At 43.9% G+C, this 20786-nt stretch overlaps 1 protein-coding gene across 2 annotated transcripts in view; it reads left to right on the forward strand.

Annotated features, from left to right (window-relative positions):
* Positions 1–331: 331 nt before the first annotated feature.
* HDGFL3 (HDGF like 3) overlaps positions 332–20786 on the forward strand; it is a 39578-nt gene continuing 19123 nt past the window's right edge. For both annotated transcript variants that reach the window (XM_058155950.1, XM_058155951.1), the window contains exon 1: positions 332–568. In XM_058155950.1, the coding sequence (XP_058011933.1) occupies positions 485–568 (84 nt within the window). In that variant the 5' untranslated portion in view covers positions 332–484. The remainder of the gene's footprint in view (positions 569–20786) is intronic.

The raw sequence follows: 20786 nt of genomic DNA on the forward strand, positions 1-20786 counted from the left end.
TCACTCACACACGGACGTAGGCGCTCTCTCGCTCTCCTTTCCATCTCTTTCTTTCTCTCTCTCTCTTTCTTTCCATCCCTCTCTCTTTCTTTCTCAGCTCCCCTCTTCTTCCCCTGCTGCTTCTGCTCCTCCTCCTCCTCCTCTTCTTCCATCATCACCGCCGCCTCTTCCTCCTCCTCCTCCTCCTCCTGCCGCCGCCGCCGCCGCCACCGCTCCGCCCGAGGCCTTTCCTTCCCTCCGGAACCGATTCGCCTTCCTCCCCCGGTGGCGGGAGGGGAGGGAGGGGCAGGCAACGCTCGCTCGCATCTTCCACCCTCCCCCCTCCCTCCTCCGGCCTGTCTCTTTCCCTTCCTTCATCCCCCCCACCCCCATCTCTCCCTCCCCAGCCCCCCTTAGCTCGGCGGATCGGGGGCAAGGCCTGGGAGCGGTGCTGGGGGTGGCCTCGGACGCAGAGACGGGGCGGGCAAAGCTGGACTCGGACCCGATGGCTCGTCCCAGGCCCCGTGAATACAAAGCCGGGGATCTGGTCTTCGCCAAAATGAAAGGCTACCCGCACTGGCCGGCCCGGGTGAGTACCAAGCAGGAAAGGATGGGGGGTGGGGGGAGGAGGGGGCGCCTTGCACCGGGAAGGGGAAAAATGGGGGGCGATGTCGAGGGCCTGGGGAAGAACTGAACGCGGCCCCTTCCTCTCCCCCCACCCCCCCGAGCCAGGCCCATCCCTTCCCCACCCCCACCCCCTCCCCTGTTGGCGCAAAGGGTTGGCTGCCGCTTCGCCTTTCCGCTCGCCTCTTGATGATGGAGCCTTTGTGTTGGCAACGCGGGGATGGAGGGCGAGAAACACACAAAAAGAGAGAAGCCCGCCTCCATCCTTCCATTCTTCTCCCCGAATTTAACACACACACACCCGTTAAAATGGGATCGTTCGGCAACGGAGGGAGGGAGGGAGGGAGGGAGGGGGGCGGTGGGTGGGTAGGTGGGTTTCCCGGCTTTTTCTCCGATGGCATCCCCCTCCCCCAGCCACCCACGCGCGCGCACACACACACACACCCCTTTCTTCCTCTGGATGGTTGTGTTCCCAGGGTCTTTCAAAGCAGCCACAACGGCCCCTGGGTCCTTGGAATTAGTGGGGAGGGGGGGAAAGGGGGGCTGGAGAGGAGAAAATGGTCGGTGGGCGCGGAAGGGATTGTCCGTTAAAAAAAGGCTGCAGAAGAGAGAAAGCCGGTGGCTGGCCAGCCTGATGCCCGGGTTTATTGTCCTTCCATCATCACCCCGGCACACAAAAACACACACACACACACACACACACACACACACACACGCACTTAAATTCCCTGCCGAAAGCCACCCTCCGCCTCGCCCCCTTCCTGGTTGTGAGAGAGATGGAGAGATGGAGGAGGGGAAGAAAACCTCTTCTGGAAGGCCTGTCTGGTTGGAGAGAGGCTGCCCTAGAGATCCATTCTAGGTCTTGTGACGATAGGGAGCCAGATAGATCTCTGGGGGTGGGGGGTGGAGGGCAGAAGCTTTCCTGGGCCTGTCCTTTAGCTCCTTGGCCTGAATTTTGGATGCTTTGAGATTAGAAATGGATGCCCTGCCTGCAAAAAGGGACAGAAGAGATGTACAGTGGTGGATGGGCCTTGGCAAGGCTTTGAGGCCTAGTTGATGCCTTAGATTGAATGGTGGTTGCCCTTACACAGGTAATCCTCAGGTTACGACCACCCTGGAGCTGGAGATTGGCGTTGCTAAGTGAGGCGTTGGTGAATTCCACATTGTTAGATAGGGCCCGGGGTTCAAGTCTTAACGAGGAAGAGGAGGTTGTTCGTATTTGTCTTGGGAAACTTAAAACAACCTGGAAGCATTACTGTTCTTCAGAAGTAGGGGGTCACAAAGAGCAGGAGAGATAGTCCTTGATTTACGACCCACCATGGAGCCCAGAATTTGTGTTGCCGAGGGAGACATTTGTTAAGTGAGTTTTGCCCCGTTTTTACAACCTTGCATGCCACTGGTGTTCGGCGAATCGCTGCCATCGTCAAGTCGGTAACTTGGTTGTCAAGTGAATAGAATAGAATAGAATAGAATTTTTATTGGCCAAGTGTGATCGGACACACAAGGAATTTGTCTTGGTGCATATGCTCTCAGTGTACATAAAAGAAAAGATACGTTCATCAAGGTACAACATTTACAACACAATTGATGATCAATATATCAATATAAATCATAAGGATTGCCAGCAGCAAGTTATAGTCATACAGTCATAAGTGGAAAGAGATTGGTGATGGGAACTATGAGAAGATTAATAGTAGTGCAGATTCAGTAAATAGTCTGACAGTGTTGAGGGAATTATTTGTTTAGCAGAGTGATGGCCTTCGGGAAAAAACTGTTCTGGTGTCTAGTTGTTCTGGTGTGAATCTGGCTTCTCTATGGATGTTGTTCGTCAGAAGGTCACAAAAGGGGATCACATGATCTCTGGACACTGCAACCTTCCTGAATAAGAGAGTCAGAATGTCTGAATGTTGATCATGCGGCCATAGAGGGTGCCGCGACGGTCGTAAGTGTGAAAAAACGAGCCAGGTCGCTTTTTTTTCCAGTGCTGTTGTAACTTCGGGTCACTAAGTGAGCTGTTGTAAGTCGAGGATTGCCTGTACTGGATGTAGAGGATCTGAGAAAGTAGGGTGATAAAACGCATTTGATGGAAGCCAACCAGGTGTTGAGAAGAGTGCCTTCAAGTCCCCTCTCCTTGCTTCTGACATGCATGAACTTTTGAAGATAATTTGAACCCGAGACCCTGAGCTTAGAATCTGTGCATCCGGGCTTCTGTATCTGCAACGCCGACAGTCTTGACTTCCAACCATTCATTTAGTGTCCGTTACAATAGCACCGGAAAAATGGACTTTGGATTGTTAATCTTAAAACCTGGTGGCATACCGAAGTTCTTTAATTTCCCCATTAATGTTTCTACTCCATCATTCTAGGACCGTGATGGCGAACCTATGACACGCGTGCCACCTTCCTCGCACATACAACTGTCACAGTATTTTCCCTCCCCCCCTCCACTCCCCAGGCAAATGTTTAAAATGTGGGTGCTTGGCAACCAGCATTTATTTAAAACAGTGGCTACCTCTCTGGGTCACCTGATGACCATTTACAGTCTTCCCAGCGAGGTTCCGACGAGCAAAGTCAATAAGGAAAGCCAGATTTGTTTAATGATTGCATGATTCATTAAACTGCGGTGATTCACTTAACAACCATGTTTTTTTAAAAAAAAAAGGTCACGGGATGGAATGTATAACTCACATAATAACGCCCCCTGCTTAGCAATGGAAATTCGCGCCCCAGTTGTGGTTCGTCATAGGTCAAGAAAGGACTACCTGCATTTCTTTTGCTTGCAACTGAAACCAGGTGAAACTTACGAAACGTCCTTCTGCTTCAGAGGCCTCCTGAGCTGGTCATGTTTGGAAGGCTTTCTTGTAGAGAATCCTTGGTGGTTGTAGGTATAGGAGAACCTCCCTGTTCTCTAAGAGTGTGGCTTTGTGGTAGAGAATCCTTGGTGGTTGTAGGGACAGGAGATCCTCCCTGTTCTCTAAGAGTGTGGCTTTGTGGTAGAGAATCCTTGGTGGTTGTAGGGACAGGAGACCCTCCCTGTTTTCTAAGGGTGTTGCTTTGTGGTAGAGAATCCTTGGTGGTTGTAGGTACGAGAGAAAGTCCCTCTTCTCTAAGAGTGTGGCTTTGTGGTTGAGAATCCTTGATGGTTGTAGACATAAGAGAAGGTCCCTCTTCTCTAAGACTGTGGTTTTGTGGTAGACATTCCTTGGTGGTTGTAGGTACAGGAGAGGTTCCCTCTTCTCTAAGAGTGTGGCTTTGTGGTAGAGAATCTTTGGTGATTGTAGGCACAAGGGGAGTTCCCTCTTCTCTAAGACTGTGGCTTTGTGGTAGAGATTCCTTGGTGGTTGTAGGTACAGGAGATGTTCTGTCTTCTCTAAGAGTGTGGCTTTGTAGTAGAGATTCCTTGGTGGTTGTAGGTACAGGAGAAGTTCCCTCTTCTCTTAGACTGTGGCTTTGTGGTAGAATCCTTGGTGGTTGTAGGCACAAGAGAAGGTCCCTCTTCTGTGGCTTTGTGGTAGAGAATCGTGGGTGGTTGTAGGCACAAGAGAAGGTCCCTCTTCTCTAAGACTGTGGTTTTGTGGTAGAATCCTTGGTGGTTGTAGGTACAGGAGAAGTCCCCTCTTCTCTAAGAGTGTGGCTTTGTGGTAGAAAATCCTTGGTGGTTGTAGGCACAAGAGAAGGTCCCTCTTCTCTAAGAGTGTGGCTTTGTGGTAGAAAATCCTTGGTGGTTGTAAGTACAAGAGAAGGTCCCTCTTCTCTAAGACTGTGGCTTTGTGGTAGAGAATCCCTGATGGTTGTAGGCACAAGAGATGGCCCCTTATCTCTTAAAAGTGTAGCCAATTCAAACAGGCAACTAAAGAACAGCAAAAGTACTTATCCCGCCTTTAGAAGAAAACAATGGGTCATTGCACATTTAGATTTATATAGTTGATCTTCATAGACCCACAACCTACAAGATTTGCAGATTTGTCTTTGGTTACTATATAAAAATCTAGAGTAATCTCTGCATAAGTTGGAGATCAGTTTTGTTTTTCCCAAAGTTCTGCGACACCTAATAATTGCTGTTGTGCTGGATCCCATAATATAAGTAATAAATGTTAATAACAATAACAGGTCTTCCCTTCCCCTCCATCTCTTGGAGGGGAGGGGAAGATGTGAATAGCGTATGCGTCCACTTAACATGGCTTTATTGATGTGCTAATGTTTCTGTGTGTTGGAGATATTATTATTATTATTATTAATAATAATAATAATAATAATAATAATAATAATAATAATAATAATAATAATAATAATAATAATAATATTTTTATACCGCCCTTCTCCCGAAGGACTCAGGGCAGTTCACAGCCAATATAAAACAATGACAATTTACAACTAAAACAGAGATTTAAAAACTTATGTAATTGGCAAAATTTAAAACATTTAGACCTAAAAACCCCTAAAATTTATATTAAATATAAATTAAAATTCAATCCCTGTTAAAATATTAAAATTTAAAATTTAAGCCAGTCCCGCGCGAATAAACAAATACATCTTCAGCTCGCGGCGAAAGGTCAGGCAATTGACCTCCGGACAATTTTTTTGACTTTATAGGAGAATATATGGCACATCCAGAAGATACCTAGATCGATAGTGAAGGTCTCCAACTTTTGTACTGAACAGTGAAAAATGGGAAGGTGAAGCCCAACAACAGATGCTTACTAAAACACATGGTTGCTTTCAGGAAGGACCATCAACCTGTGGTAGAACATGCGGGTTATTGTTGGTTGAACAGAATTCCAAATGCAATTATTTATTTCTTGCTTTCTCCAACCTGATGCTTCCAAGGATGTTTACATAGCAACTAAAATTACCTCCAGGGTTGACTGTTGTATCTCCACACCTCTAAAAAACAAAAAAACAAAAAAAACAACAGGTCGGAAAGTTGACTTCACAAGCCTGTACTTCATAGTTCTGGAAGGCTTCTGAGCTCCTAGTATGGTGAGGTTTTGGACTCAGTTGGAGCTACCGCAGGTTTGACTTTAAATTAAATGCAAAGCCTTTATTGTCATTGTACATCATGTACACAATGAAATTGGTTAAAAGGTTCCTTCCTCCAAAAAATGACAGTTTCAGGACTGTCCTTAATATACAAGCAATTGCCATCCATCAGGTGTCCTTAGAAAAGTATTTGGTCCAATTTTTCCTAATTTGGTTCCTTTCAGAGGTTTGGTTTGCATGTGTTTTAAACCTTTCTGTTTTTATCCTATTCCTGTGTTGAACCCGGGGCGAAATCCAGCAGATTCTGACAGGTTCTGGAGAACCGGTAGCAGAAATTTTGAGTTGTTCAGAGAACTGGCAAATACCATCTCTGGCTGGCCTCAGAGATTTTGGGGAATGGGGATTTTGCAGTGTCCTTCCCCTGGCACGCCCACCAAGCCACGTCCACAGAACTGGTAGTAAAAAAAATCAAATTTCACCACTGGTTGAACCTATCAGGAAATGGAGAGGGGATATCAGAATATCATGCAGTATATGTATACTTCAATTTTGTGGGCGTAGCTATCATCTAAAGACCTTTGTGGCATAGAGCAAGTGTCTCTAAACTTGGCAGTTTTAAGACTTGTGGACTTCCAACTCCCAGAATTGCCCAGCCAGCCATGCTGACTAGGGAATTTTTGGGAGTTGAAGTCCACAAGTCATAAAAGTTGCCAAGTGTGGAGACCCTCGTATGGAGTCTGGTTATTTGAGGGATCATGTGTCTCCCATAGTATCTGGTTTGGATTTGGTCCAGTAGGGTTGGTCTACTTGAAGTTCCTTCAATGAAACAATATTTATTGAGACCCTGGAATGATACTTTTCCTGTAGTAATGCCTGCCCTGTAGAATGAGGTGCCCCCTGAGACCCCCCCCCCATCCTACTAAGTGTTTCAAAGGTGCTGGAAGACCTGGTTCTACTCCTGGGCTTTTTATAAGCATGAGTAAAGCACCCTGGGATTCTTTTTATTTTCCCCATTCCACTCTAGTTCAGGGGTTTCCAACCTTGGTCCCTTTAAGACTCGTGGACTTCAAGCAAAGCTGGCTGAGGAACTCTGGGAGTTGAAGTCCACAAGTCTTAAAGGAACCAAGGTTGGAGACCCCTGCTCTAGTTTTTATCATCTTGCTATCTTTATTCCTTATTTAAGATCTGATTGTACCTTTTTAAAACATTGTTTACTTGTGAGCTACCCAGAGTTGTTGGAAGTTGGGCGAACCTACAAATTTAATAATAAATACATCTTCAGTGTGTGTGTGTGTGTGTATCTCTATCTCACATCTCGTCATCCTGTGCTCCTCTCAGAGTAAATGATTTGACATGCTTTAAAGATACCTCTTGCCTCTGTATCCTAATTGCTAAAGAGGGTTGTTGCATTTGTATATCCCTGTTTGTAACCTCTCTTAGAAAGAGAGAAGCCTTTTTGGGCTTCTCTTTAAAGTTCTCAGCGTGATAAAGTCCATGAAGTTAAATTTCAAGCCTTAGCTCAGCTCAGCTGGGAATTTGTTCTTTTACTTTAGATCAGCTCCTCTCTTCAAGTATTGGCTTCCCAATTTAGACGCGGATTTCGTTCATTTATTTTTGTGGCTGCCAAAGAGCCTGAGTTAAGATTCTGTTTAAAAAAAAATGTCTTTGGTCTAAAAGAGACAACTGTAAGTGGGGGGGGGGGGGAGAAAGAAGAAAAACCAGCCATTTGGCAACCGTTCAAAGAGTCCCAACCTTCTTATAATGATGAATCTGGAAGAAACAATTCAGAAGTGAAAAAACATGACCGAGGTGGACTATAAGCCAAACCAAGGTTGCCAGGAATCAAACCACAGTAGAGAGATCCAGTTTGACCTTATAGCCTCAGCCCTACCCTGGTCCAAAGATGGTAGCTGGAATAAATTGAAAGGAGATCCTTTTATAAGCTACTTTGTGCCCCTGGAGAAAAGATGCGATATACTCCCTCCTTCGGCTGTCATATACGAGAGAAGAACCTTGACCGATGCTATTCATTGTGTTCAACCAGAGAAGGTTATTGCAAAGATATCGGAGCTGGTTCTTTGAAAAATTCTATGAGAATTTCTTTTGAAACTGCTGCATTGTGGCTGAGAATGTTTCTTTGCCCATCTGGAGGGCAAAAGTTGCCAAAGCCTCCTTTAAAATTCACCCCATTCATTTAGTGACGGTTCAAAGTTACTGAAGTGAAAAAGGTGACTTGTCATTATTTTTCACACTAATGACTCTCACCATGATCAGGTGATCAAAAGTCAGAGGTTTAGCATATTTATGACGGTGGCAGTGTCCCGGGGTCACATGAATAGAATAGGATAGAATAGAATAGAATAGAATAGAATAGAATAGAATAGAATAGAATAGAATAGAATAGAATAGAATAGAATAGAATTTTTTATTGGCCAAGTGTGATTGGACACACAAGGAATTCATCTTGGTGCATATGCTCTCAGTGTACATAAAAGATACATTCAAGAATCATAGGGTACCATACTTAATGATAGTCATAGGGAAATAGAATAGAATAGAATTTTTTGTTGGCCAAGTGTGATTGGACACACAAGGAATTTGTCTTGGTGTATAAGCTCTCAGCTTATGATCCACTTTTGCGACCTTTTTTTATTATTTTATTTTGTCACAACAGTATATACAATCATCAACATAAAAATAACTCATCATGAGAGAAAAGTATACATAAGTAAAAGTATAAGTAAAAGTATGCATATAATATTATAATGAAGAGAACAATAGGACAGGAACGGTAGGCGCTTTTGTGCTCTTATGCACGCCCCTTATAGTCCTCTTAGGAATGGGGTGAGGTCAATAGTAGACAGTTTTTGGTTAAAGATTTTGGGAGTTTGAGAAGAGACCACAGAGTCAGGTAGTGAGTTCCAAGCGTTAACAACTCTGTTTACAAAAGTCATATTTTCTGCAATCAAGTCTGAAGCAGTTGACATTAAGTTTGAATCTATTGTTTGCTCTGGTATTGTTGCGATTGAAGCTGAAGTAGTCTTTTACAGGAAGGATATTACCATAGATGATTCTGTGTGTTAAACACAGGTCATGTCGGAGTCGGCGGAGTTCTAAGTTTTCTAAACCCAGGATTTCAAGCCTGGTGGTATAAGGTATTTTGTTGATTTCGGAGGAGCGAAGAACTCTTCTAGTAAAATATTTTTGGATGTTTTTCTAATATTTTTTTCTAATATTTTCTAGTAAAATATTTTTGGACCTTCTCACAAGCAAAGTCAACATGGAAGCCAGATTCACTTAGCAACCATGTTACTAACTTAACAACTGCAGCGATTCACTTAACTGTGGCATGAAGGGTCGTAAAATGGAGCAAAGCTCACTTAATAACTGCCTCCCTTTGCAATATAAATTTTGGGATCAGTTGTGGTTCTAAGTCAAGGACTACCTGTATGTGTTGAAAGAGGGACCATTACATTATGGTGGAAATATATATATATATATTTTCTTCTGGTATACATTTTCTACCAGAAGGCTCTTAAATTCAATCCCAGCTTCTCCAGGTAGTAGCGGGACAATGAAAGCCTGAAAATTAGCTTCCAGTGTCAACAGTCCATAGTTGACGGATCGAGAGTAGAAAGTTCATTTTTGTCCCGTTAATGGCTGTTAGGTATAATTATATCCCTTTGAACTATTGACTATTAACTCAGTCTAATTCTGCAATTGAGTGGACTTTGATCTATAAGCTTGATCATAATTCTACTGGCAGTGATGGAACAAAACTAATATGTCTTCACAGATGGAAGAGTTTTCATAGTTATTTTTTTTTTAAATTGCAGCTGAATGGGCAAAGCTACTTTGATATTCCGGACCAACTTATCTGTCAAGCCAAATGATCGTCTGTAATAACAGCTTTTGTTTTGGGTTTTTGCCTGTGCCTTTCCTGTTCAAACCTTTTAAACAAACCTACAGCAACTAAAATGTTCTCCCTTCACTGAGTTTCAAGTATGAAAATTGCTTCCCCCCACCCCACCCCGTGGCAATAATTGCTGTGTGGCAATCTGGTGCCCTTCAGTCGTATGGGATAAGAGCTTCCACAAATCGTGACCACAAACAAACCGTCTTGAGTTGGATGAGATGGAAATTGAAGTCCAGAACATCTGGGACAATCGTGAGCTTAGATTTCAGAACAATAAAGATTCCAGATCCTATCCAGTACATTGACTCTTAAAAACAAACAGAGATGTTCCCGTGTGTTTTTAAGAATCAGCGTATTGGATAGGATTGTGAAAACTGGTGTGAACTCACCCTAATTTTGAAAAGACTCTCTGATAGATTGGCAAGCAAATAAAAATCCATTCATCATATAGAATAGAATAGAATAGAATAGAATAGAATAGAATAGAATAGAATAGAATAGAATAGAACACTTAATGATAGTCATAGGGTACAAATAATCAGGAAACAATAAGGAATAGAATAGAATAGAATAGAATAGAATAGAATAGAATAGAATAGAATAGAATAGAATAGAATAGAATAGAATAGAAATTCTTTATTGGCCAAGTGTGATTGGGCACACAAGAAATTTGTCTTTGGTGCATATGCTCTCAGCGTACATAAAAGAAAAGATATGTTCATCAAGAATCATAAGGTACAACATTTAATGATAATCATATGGTACAAATAAGCAATATACAGACAGCACAGCACAGCCATCATCCAGCAGAAGAGGGTTTAGTTTTATCAGCTGTAACGAATTGTGATTTTATGCAAACATATTCCTCTTAATCTTCATGTATAGCAAATTGGAACATCAGTTCTTTGTTTATACAAGGCCACCAGTAGAAGCAATATTAAAAACATGGTTGTACAGATAGAAGTGTTAGGCCTTTTTTCCTAAGATATTTATTGTCAGTGGGTGAGACGGGGAGATTTTAGACTGCCTTTCTGAAGCATAGGACCATAGTCTGGTGTCCTACCATCACCAGGGATAGAGAACAAGTTATATCTTCTTTCATCTCACATCTTTAAGATATTTGACTAGATCATAAGAGTCATATTTTCTCAAGGTTAAACATATTGATTTTGTTTGATCACTCCTAGTTAATTTTCAGTCCTGTGGTGCTTTCTGAACTCTTAACTCAGTAGGATGAGTAGGAAAGGAAAGGAGAATGTTACGTTTGGAATGTTACGTAATGTAACTTAGAAATCTTCAGGGTTAATGGTATCTTCCAAGAGAGGCAGTTGTAAGGGGCACAACTGGAGCGTCTTCGCTGGGCTGCCTGAGTGACAGATTGGAGGAAAGACTCAGGTAGCCAGGATAAGGTGTGTGTTTCTGGTTATTTTTCTACCCTTTCCCTCCAGAACTCAACTAGTAACTTTGACCTTATGGAAAATGTAAGCTGTTTTGGCTACCATCGGGATTTTTTTTTTGGCAAAGAACAAGCCGTTGGTTTCACCCTTCCTTGTCTTGGTATGTCATCATGAATCCACAGCACCCATGTATTTTACAGAAGGGTGTGTCGATGGTCATTGAAAGCACATTAAATGGACTATAACCAGTGGTGGGATTTAGCCGGTTCAGGCTGATTCGGGAGAACTGGTAGTTAAATTGCTGGCTGGTCCCACCCTTTCCTGCCCCGCCCCTTCCAGGAGTCCCCATGTGCCCCATTTTGGCTCCGAGGTAACTGCAGGAGGCCTCCTAGTCAGAGGTGGGTTTCAGCAGGTTCTGACCAGTTCTGGAGAACCGGTAGGGGAAATTTTGAGTAATTCGGAGAACTGGTAGTAAAAATTCTGACCGCCCCCGCCCCCATCTATTCTCTTCCTCTAAAGTCCCACCTGATTGGGAGGAAATGGGGATTTTGCAGTAACTTTTCCCTGCCACGCCTACCAAGCCACACCCACAGAACCGGTAGTAAAAAATTTTGAAACCCACCACTGCTCCTAGTGCTGTCTATCACACCTCCTAGCCACGCCCACCATGGCCACGCCCACCCAGCCGGTCATTAGGGCAAAGAACCAGTTGTTAAATTGTTTGAGTCCCACCACTGACTATAACGCCTTCTGAAGCCGCCTTCAATGGTGAGACATCCCCGTTATAGGTGGCCGGGTCTTGTCTTCTTCAAGAGCATAAAATGTTGTCCCAGTACCGCTTCTTGAGTCTTTTGTCTCTGAAAATGGCAGTGTTGGGCCTCGCCCTCCCTCCTCTCCGCAGCCGGGCCCCTCCCATCTCCTGCTATCTCAGCCAGACTGATAGTGAAGAAGAATGGCCTGGCATGCCTCCAGCCCCCAGCCCTGGCACCATGCCCGGACAGACTGAGCAAACAAACCTCCCTCCTATAGCATGTGAGCATGAAGCCAGCCACGAGCTAGAATTGCCGGCAGCTGAGCAGGAAGATGAAAAGTGGACAGATCCCCGCTTCCGGAGAATGGAGAGGCGACGTCAGCAAAAGGAAGGGAGGGGCAGGCCTGGATAAGTGCTGAGTCATGGAGCCACACCCCATGGCCTATATAAAGGATCTGCTTTCTGGCATTCCTTGAGTCAGGCAAAGTCTCATCTGGTCGCTGAAGTCACACCTTGGATTCCTGCCTGCCCTGAGAACTCTGACAGGAATTTGGCAAAGCTGCAGAGGCTTCGTGGCCACGCTTGATACAGACTTCCCAGACCCGGCCGTCAGAGGAGTGGGACACGACAGGCAATGATAAAACCTGGGATTTTCTGCATTGAAAGCATGGCCTCCAACCAGGGATGGTGAACCAATTCCTGTCTTTGAGCTTTTGATCAATGTTTCTACCTAGGGGTAGGATTCACCTGCGTTTCATATCGTGGCAAAACTTCCCGCTGTCTTGAGTTTATGTTTCTCCCTAAGCCAAAACTTTTGTTTCTTTGCCTTAGCAATATTTGCAAGACGTCAGCCACGATTGTCCGTAAACTGCAGTTGATTCAGTAAGTCGTGCATTAACCAAAGGGTAAACCAAAGAGTTGAGTGCTTTATTACGGCACAGCTGTGGCAGCTTAGGTATGGTTTCTGTCCCATTTTGGTCTGTGCTGTTTAATGGGTTGTTGTTGGGGTTTTTTTTGGAATTTTAACAGCAGGAATATGCCTTCGTTTCTTTTCTGAAGTAAAGCGGTTACTTAAGTTTGCTCCAATTTGTAGGGCAGAAGTTCAGAGCAACTGCTTAAACACACAAACGGAAGAGCAATCTTGAAAAGCCTTTTCTGGACCAAAGCCCAGAAAACGACTAGTTGGAAATCTTGGAAATTGTTGTCTCCTGACCTTATAGAAGTACTTCTAAAGGACCCTGATGGCTTCCACATATTTTGGACATCGGTCTCTTGCTAAAGGCAAAGGCTATTTTGGGAGCTGATGGGAATTTGTGTTCCAAACCATCAAGGTTGCCCAAAATGCATCCACTTTCCCCCCCAAAGACAGAAGAACTAATCTAAACTAAGCAACCTAGAACTAAGAAGAAATTTCCTGACAGTTAGAACAATTAAATCAGTGGAATGACTTGCCTGCAGGAGTTGTGGGTGCTCCATCTCTTGAGGTTTCCAAGAAGAGATTGGACAACCATTTCTCTGGAATAGTATAGGGCCATGATGGTGAATCTATGGCATGCGTGCCACAGGTGGCGCGCATAGCCATATCGGTGGGCATGCAAGCTCAGCTCGGTTGCGCATGCATGTACCGGCCAGCTGATTTTGGGGCCTTCTGGGTTCACCAGATGTAGGGAAACAGGCTGTTTCCTGTCTTGGGGTTTGTATAACTGGGAAAACCTACGGGACCGCCTGCTGTTACCTCATGCCTCCCACCGTCCCGTACGCTCTCACAGAGAGGGACTTCTCAGGGTGCTGTCAGCCAAACAATGTCGGCTGGCGGCCCCCAGGGGAAGATCCTTCTCTGTGGGGGCTCCTACTCTTTGGAATGAACTTCCCTCTGGATTACATCATATATCTGACCTTCGGACCTTTCGCCGCGAATTGAAAACATTTTTAAACTGTTTAGCTTTTAAATTTTAAATTCTATTTATATTTTAAATTGGGGTTTTTTAGATTTTAATTATTTTAATTTTTCGGCCAATTGTGTAATAAGTGTCTTAATTTAGTTTTTAATATTGTATATTGTGTATGTTTTTAGCCTGGCTGTACACCGCCCTGAGTCCTTCGGGAGAAGGGCGGTCTAGAAATTCAATAAATAATAATAATAATAATAATAATAATAATAATAATAATAATAATAATAATAATAATAATAATAATAATAATAATAATAATAAAATTTATGCAGAGGAGGTTTTTCTGGAACCCTGACATCCTGCCTCCGGAGGGCCTCGTGGGTGGTGGGGAAGGCCCATTTTTCTCTCTTTCCAGGCTCCAGAGCCTTTCTTGGAACTTGAGGACAGCAAAAAATGGGCCTTTTGGTCCCACCAGAACCTGGCAAATGGGCTGTTTCCAGCCTCCAGGGGGATGGGGATGGAGAGCCTAGAAAGGCTCTGGAGCCTGGGGACAGAGAAAAACAGGCCTACTGGGCCATCGTGTGCCAGGAGCGTGGGAGGTGTGTGGGGGGTGTCATACACGGGGGTGGGGCGCATAGAATTATGGGCGTGGGTACGCATGCGCGCAACCTCCCCCCTCCCGCTCCTGGCACGCGATGGCAAAAAGGTTAGCCGTCACTGGTATAGGGGTTTCCTGCTTAAACGGGTGGTGGTGGTGTTGAACTAGAAAAGTGCCCCCCAAGCAGGGACTGGTTCCATGGAGAAAGGTTTTTCTCCAGACTGGAGAGGGTGTGGTTTTGTATGCCGACTGCACACTGTGAATGGAACCTCACTTGTTTGTAACCTTTTCTAGTGAATTTGGCTCCTGATACAAAAAAACAAACAAACACTTCTTGATCTAATGGCCTTTTCTCTTGGTCTTGTGCAAGTCAAGAGCAACAAGGCATGCCTTGAAATAAAAAAAAAATGTTGGCAAGGCACCTAATAGTAAGCCACTTAGCAGTGCAGATTGGAATACACTTAAAGGTCTCCAGAAACTAGTACAGTACAGCTGAGGTGTTTCAAGGATAAACATTAGACTGTAAAGCATTCAGAGACAACAAAAAGAGAGTTCTGTAAAACATAGAAGGGAAGTGAGATAGAATTTTATTTGGTTTTTAAGCTTTGTGTGCCTATATTGCTGGATTTTGTAAAAGTTTTGAATGAGTCAGATTTAAGGCAAATAAAAAAAACCCATCACCTTGAGATATTGGAAAGACGAACTTTCAAAGTTCACTTTCATTGTTGTGAGTTGTCTAGAACAACGTACAGAATCTGTGTCAAAGCTTCTCCAATTTGGTGACTCTACATTTGCAGGGAATAAAATTGTGAATATCCGCACATAGATAGCACACCATTGCTGCCTTGAAAGACCGAATTTAACAGATTGGGGAGAAAGCTATGGTAGGCTTCCAGAAATTAGAATTCCAGTGCTCCGAACGCTGGTTTTGTATTTGTTCTTTTTAAAGCTCTTTTTAAAACTTACTCAGAGAATAAGTATCCAGTGTCCCCATCTGAGGTTCTAAAGTGGCAAAGTTAAGTAGCGACAAAGGTAGCTAGTTCTAATAATGGAGATTATTTGATGCTTCTGTAAGAATCGGGACCACACAATATGTTCTAGTTAAGCTGATTGATTGCTCATGCCTAGATGCAAGAATCTAAATCAACTAATGGTCAGTCCTAAATTGACTCTAGAGACAGAATTCAAGAGAGGTTGGATTTTGTGGGAATGTAATGATTCCCGGCTAATTCCTCCCTTGATGTCTCCTCCTCACCTCGGCTTTGCCTGTCCTTCGACTACATCCTGTGTGTATATCCATCTCCCTGTTGACTGAACATTCACAGTTGTTTTTCAAGGTGGATCTTGGCTATGCACATCAAAGAAGAAACTAAAGAGGAAATAGCAGTAGCACTTAGACTTATATACCGCTCCACAGTCAGCATATTGCCTCCCAACAATCTGGGTCCTCATTTTACCGACCTCGGAAGGATGAAGGGCTGAGCCAACCTTGAGCCCCATTAGGATCGAACTCCACACCGTGGGCAAGTCAACCTGCAATACTGCATTCTAACCACTGTGCCACCACAGCTCCTTCCGTAGAGTTAAGTGAACCACCTCACTCAGGAAGAGGTCATAATATAAGTTTACTTGAGTCAACTCTAATGTACCATTGGCCTTTACTGCTGTCCTCTCAGGATTAGTCTGAGGCTTTCAAACCCACACCTGAAACAGAATATATACTGTGGTTAGCTACTCATCGCTCTTTTAAATCAGCTAATTAATTGTTCTGTTAGATCCGTGATGGCGAACCTATGGCACGCAGAGCCATATCTGTGGGCACGCATGCGTTACCCTAGCTCAGCTCCAGCGCGCATGCGCATGCCGTCCACCTAATTTTCGGGCCTCCTGGGCCCACTGGAAGTCGGAAAACGGGCTGTTTCTGGCCTAGAGAGGGTCTCTGAGGGGTGGGGAATGCCGTTTTTGCCCTCCCCAGGCTCCAGGAAAGCCTCTGGAGCCTGGGGAGGGTGAAAAATGGGCCTACCCGACCCACTGGGCCATTGTGTCAGTTTTGGAAGCCATACTAGGCCAAAGGCTTCCACACGCTGCCACTTTCTTGAAGAAGTGCGGGGGAGTGCGAGGGGGTGGGTTCGTATATGCATGCATGGGGGCAGGGCACATTGAATTTTCGGTGTGAGCATGTATGTGCGCAAACCACTCCCCGCACTCCCTCTGCTTTTGGCACGCGACGGCAAAAAGGTTAGCCATCACTGTGTTAGATACATATAAATAGCTGTACCGCTCCCCAGCTACACTGAGGAAATGCAACTTTTGCTGTAGTCAACCAGAGAGATGATTTGTTGTTAGAAGAAAAGATTGTGTCTGTTCACTCTGAAGTTGCAGTAACACAACAGAATGCTTATTCTCTACCTGATTAATTGGTTTGAACGAATCACAGTACTTTAGCTGATTAATCTAGCGGGCCTAATGTTTCCTTTCATAGAGAAATAGAACAGGAAATTGTGTGCGTAAATGATAAAGAAAGTTACATCAATAAATCTGAGGCCATTTAAGAAATAAGTGAGAGTAAGGGTTGCTGGGAATTAGCAATCTTATATATATGTAGTTATTGGGGGTTTTTTTTAAGTACTTTTTTTTTGTTTGTTTCAAAATTAAGGGCAGTGAATCAAAAGCAAGAAACACCAAAACAGTAGAATTTTAGGAGAGGAACATCTGCTACACAGAAACTTGTATTATTAATAATCATTAGTTAAATTTATTGGCCACCCAAGTCCTGCAATAATAATAACTATTACTTAACCATCACTATGAATAATTGTAGCAATAATAAATAGTAAGTGGCCAAACTAGTAGAATTGGAAATCCCAAAACTTATGTCCTAAGGGCAATTGCAGCTATAATTCCACTTCTGTCCTTCAGTTATAAACTGGAATCTTTTGTGTCTTTGTAAACAACATCACATTAAAAGAGATCATCTGTATGAAATAGTCAGAAAAGCCAAGCAGGATATAATTGTGCCAAAGAGCTGGAAGTTATGTTTTTGCCCCAAAGCAAAGATTCTTGCCACAGTGTTTACCAACTGCTCACCCTCAAATGTCGAACAGTTTTTGGGGAGAAAAAACCACTGAACAATTGAGTTCTCTTTCAGAGAAACAGATATCACTGTCAGAACTCTGGCCCATGGGTTCTTAAATTGTAGACTATGTATTTATTTTAGAGGATTTGGACATTTTCTTTTTTATATATATACTAGCTGAATACCCATGCTCCAAACTATGTGATTGGGCTTGATAAATCGACACTTACAGTTTGAAAATTAATGAGTAGTTACGATCAGCCTCTCCTCTCCCCTTCTCTCCCTCAGCCTTGCCCCACAGAAGCCTCCCCTATCCTATCCCCTTCTCTCCCTCAGCCTTGCCCCACAGAAGCCTCCCCTATCCTATCCCCTTCTCTCCCTCAGCCTTGCCCCACAAAAGCCTCTCCTATCCTATCCCTTTCTCTCCAGAGTTATTTTCAGGTTGGGAGGGGGAATAGAAAGTCTTACTAATTAGCATCAGAGCATGTTAATAATAGTATAGGAAATACTAATGCTCTGATGGCCATTCTTAGTGAGCACCTAGAAGCCAAGAAGAATATATGTGGCAAATTTCAAGTTTGTTGGCTTTACGGTTCTGGAGATTGCAACGTGAGTGGTTTTTGCTTTTATATATATAATTTTTTTTAATATAAACATTTCATCTTCCCTTAAACAGTGTGCCATCTGGGTACAAATCTCTTTGTGCAATAACCATCAAAATTTACAACAGCATTCACTAAATTGATATTAATTCTCTGATTTTGCATTTGTAATATTGAACATAGTAAACCCATTCATTTTTTCCTCTTAACGTATCTTCTAATAAGAATGTAATAATAATATTAAGCATAATAATCCTAATAATAACAATCGTCCTATTGTTTACACTTCTATTTTTATGATACTTTGTACTCTTCTTTAATCTCCTCCTTTTATTTCCAACTTCCATTTTTATTCTCTAACCATTGATAAAATAATTCCCCGTATCGTATAATATTCCATTTGTTCTCTCTCCTTAATTGCAAGTGTTAGTCAAGTTCATTTCTGCACATTCTAATATTTTCCCTAATCACCTTCTCATCAGAAAAAAATCACTTTTCCTAGTGTGTGCAAAGGATTTGGACATTTTCCAGATTGGGCTCAGGATGTTACATTGGTGGTTGGAAAGCATGAATTCCAGCATGAAGCACCCTCCAGAGGCCAAGATTACGCAGATTTGAATGAGTTTTGAAGCTGAGAATTGGAGGTTAGAATACAGAATCTAACTGTACAATCTATAGTACAAAAACCTTGAAAACCTAACCATTTCTTCTTGCTTCCCTATACAAAAGAGAGTCAAGGCAGGGAAATCTTAAGTTACTTTCTCACACTTTCCTGTTCATGCTTTCCTAGCAGTTGCTGCTGAGTTTCTCTAAGGTCATCCCCATTTCCTCTACATCTGGCTATCATGTGGTTGTGTGCCTTGACATCAGCTGTTGACTCCTGGCAATTGCCTAGACTGGTCCCTGCAGTTTCCTTGGCAAGATTTCTGGAAGACTTTCGCCATAATCTTCTTTCTAGGACTGAGGTGGAAAAAATGACTGGTTCAAGGTCACCCAGCTGGCTTTGTGTCTAACATGGGACTAGAACTCCCAGTCTCCCAGTCTCTCAGTCTCTAGCCGGATGTCTTCACCCCTATACCAAATGGGTTACCATACAGTCTGTATATGCCACTTCTATCATACGTGTAAAAAAGCCAAGATAACCCTGAAGACCAATTCCCATTTCATGCCATTCCTGTGTTCTATGTTCTAGTATCTTGATTTATTACCAAGTGATGCCCACCCCTGAAATGCAGTTGACCAAGAGATGGCAGCAAAGGGTAGACACCTTAACTCTCTCCTGCCATCTAGTGGTCATCTGGAAAGTCATCAACCAGGTAGGGCAGAGGTGTCTCTTGCATATTGCTGCCCACACTGTCTCTTAACTGGCAGGGGTCCCCAACCCCCAGTCCATGGACAAGCACCGATTTGCGGCATGCCAGCAACCAGGCTGCGCAAACAAGCAAAGCCCCATCTGCAAGATGCAGGCACCGCGCAAAACCACACCTCCTCTGGTTCACGGAAAATTCTCTGTCTCGGGAACCAGTCCTTAGTGCCCCAAAATTGGGGGGCCACTGTCTTATTTATTTATTTATTAGTTTGTCAAACATGTACAAGATAGCAGGTATAAATATGAACAAGGACATGAACAAAGGAAATTAATACAATTATACAGTAGGATAGGGATGATAGGACAGGGATGGTAGGCACACTGGTGCACTTACGCACGCCCCTTTTACGGACCTCTTAGGAATGGGGTGAGGTCTACGGTAGACAGTTTAAGGTTGAAGCTGTATGGGTTTGAGGCTGTAACAACGGAGTCAGGGAGAGCATTCCAGCCGTTGACCACTTTGGTTGCTGAAGTCATGTTTTCTGCAATCAAGTTTGGAGCGGTTTATCTTGAGTTTGTATCTATTGTGTGCCCGTGTATTATTGAGGTTGAAGCTGAAGAAGTCGTTGACAGGTAAGACGCTGTAGCAGACAATTTTGTGCACTCTGCTTAGATTGGACCGCAGGTGGTGCAGTTCCAGATTGTCCAAGCCCAAAATTTTCAACCAGGCTAGAACTGAGTCCTGATCATGCTAAGGGTTTCATGAACTCCCCTCCCTTCCCAATTCTCCTAATTCTAACACCAATTCCCTTCATAAGCGGCATGAGATCTATTTCTCCATGGTCTTCAGCGTCTGGTTAGATAAAGGCTATTATCTTCCCAAACATTGGGAGGGTTGATGTACAAGGGGAGGAGAAGCAACAAAGAGAATTTTGCTACTTGGTGCCAACTCTATCCTGCTGGTGGGGTTGTGTTACAGCCGGCACTTCGGCAGGAGTTTTGTTTTCTTTCCCAAAGCAGCCAGCAGTGTGGGGGTTGTCGTGCGGCAGGGGTGAACACAGATGCTCGCCTGCCCCTCCTTTGTTCCCGCATCTCAGTGACGGGGGACGGGCGGTTCTGAGTGGGCAACTCCCCCCTCTCCCTGTTTCTTTCCCCTTTGGTTCCTGCAGCCGGGGAGAAGAATTGCCAACGCAGTCTCAGGAAAACACAAACGGCCCCGGGGAGCATAACTTGGCGTTGTGTAGAGGGGGGATGCCAAGAATTGTCACCGAATCTGTCTGGCCAAGGCTGCGTGTGCCCTAATTATTTTTATTTCCCCCACCCCACCTGCTAGCTGATTCCAAGTGGAATTCATACCAGAGTGGAATTCTTCTTTTGTGTTGAAAGGATACAACGAGCCGCAGAGGGCAGAGAGAGAGAGAGAGAGAGATGTCGGTGCTTGAATAAAAGGCCCACATTTTGTTTTCCATTTTACAAGGAATCAATGCTTGTGTCGGGGCCGAGTTGGCCAGGTTGCTTTTCTGCCATGATTGGGTGGGGGAAATGTCAATCCCATGGTGACAATGCAAGAGGTCCCTCCTCCAAATTTATATTCCAAAAGAGGAGTCGTCTTGCATTGCCCTGCGTGGATTGGCAGTTCCACCGCCCTCCATCGCACACTCC

Source organism: Ahaetulla prasina, chromosome 13 (genome assembly GCF_028640845.1).
Source record: "Ahaetulla prasina isolate Xishuangbanna chromosome 13, ASM2864084v1, whole genome shotgun sequence".
Classification (NCBI taxonomy): domain Eukaryota; kingdom Metazoa; phylum Chordata; class Lepidosauria; order Squamata; family Colubridae; genus Ahaetulla; species Ahaetulla prasina.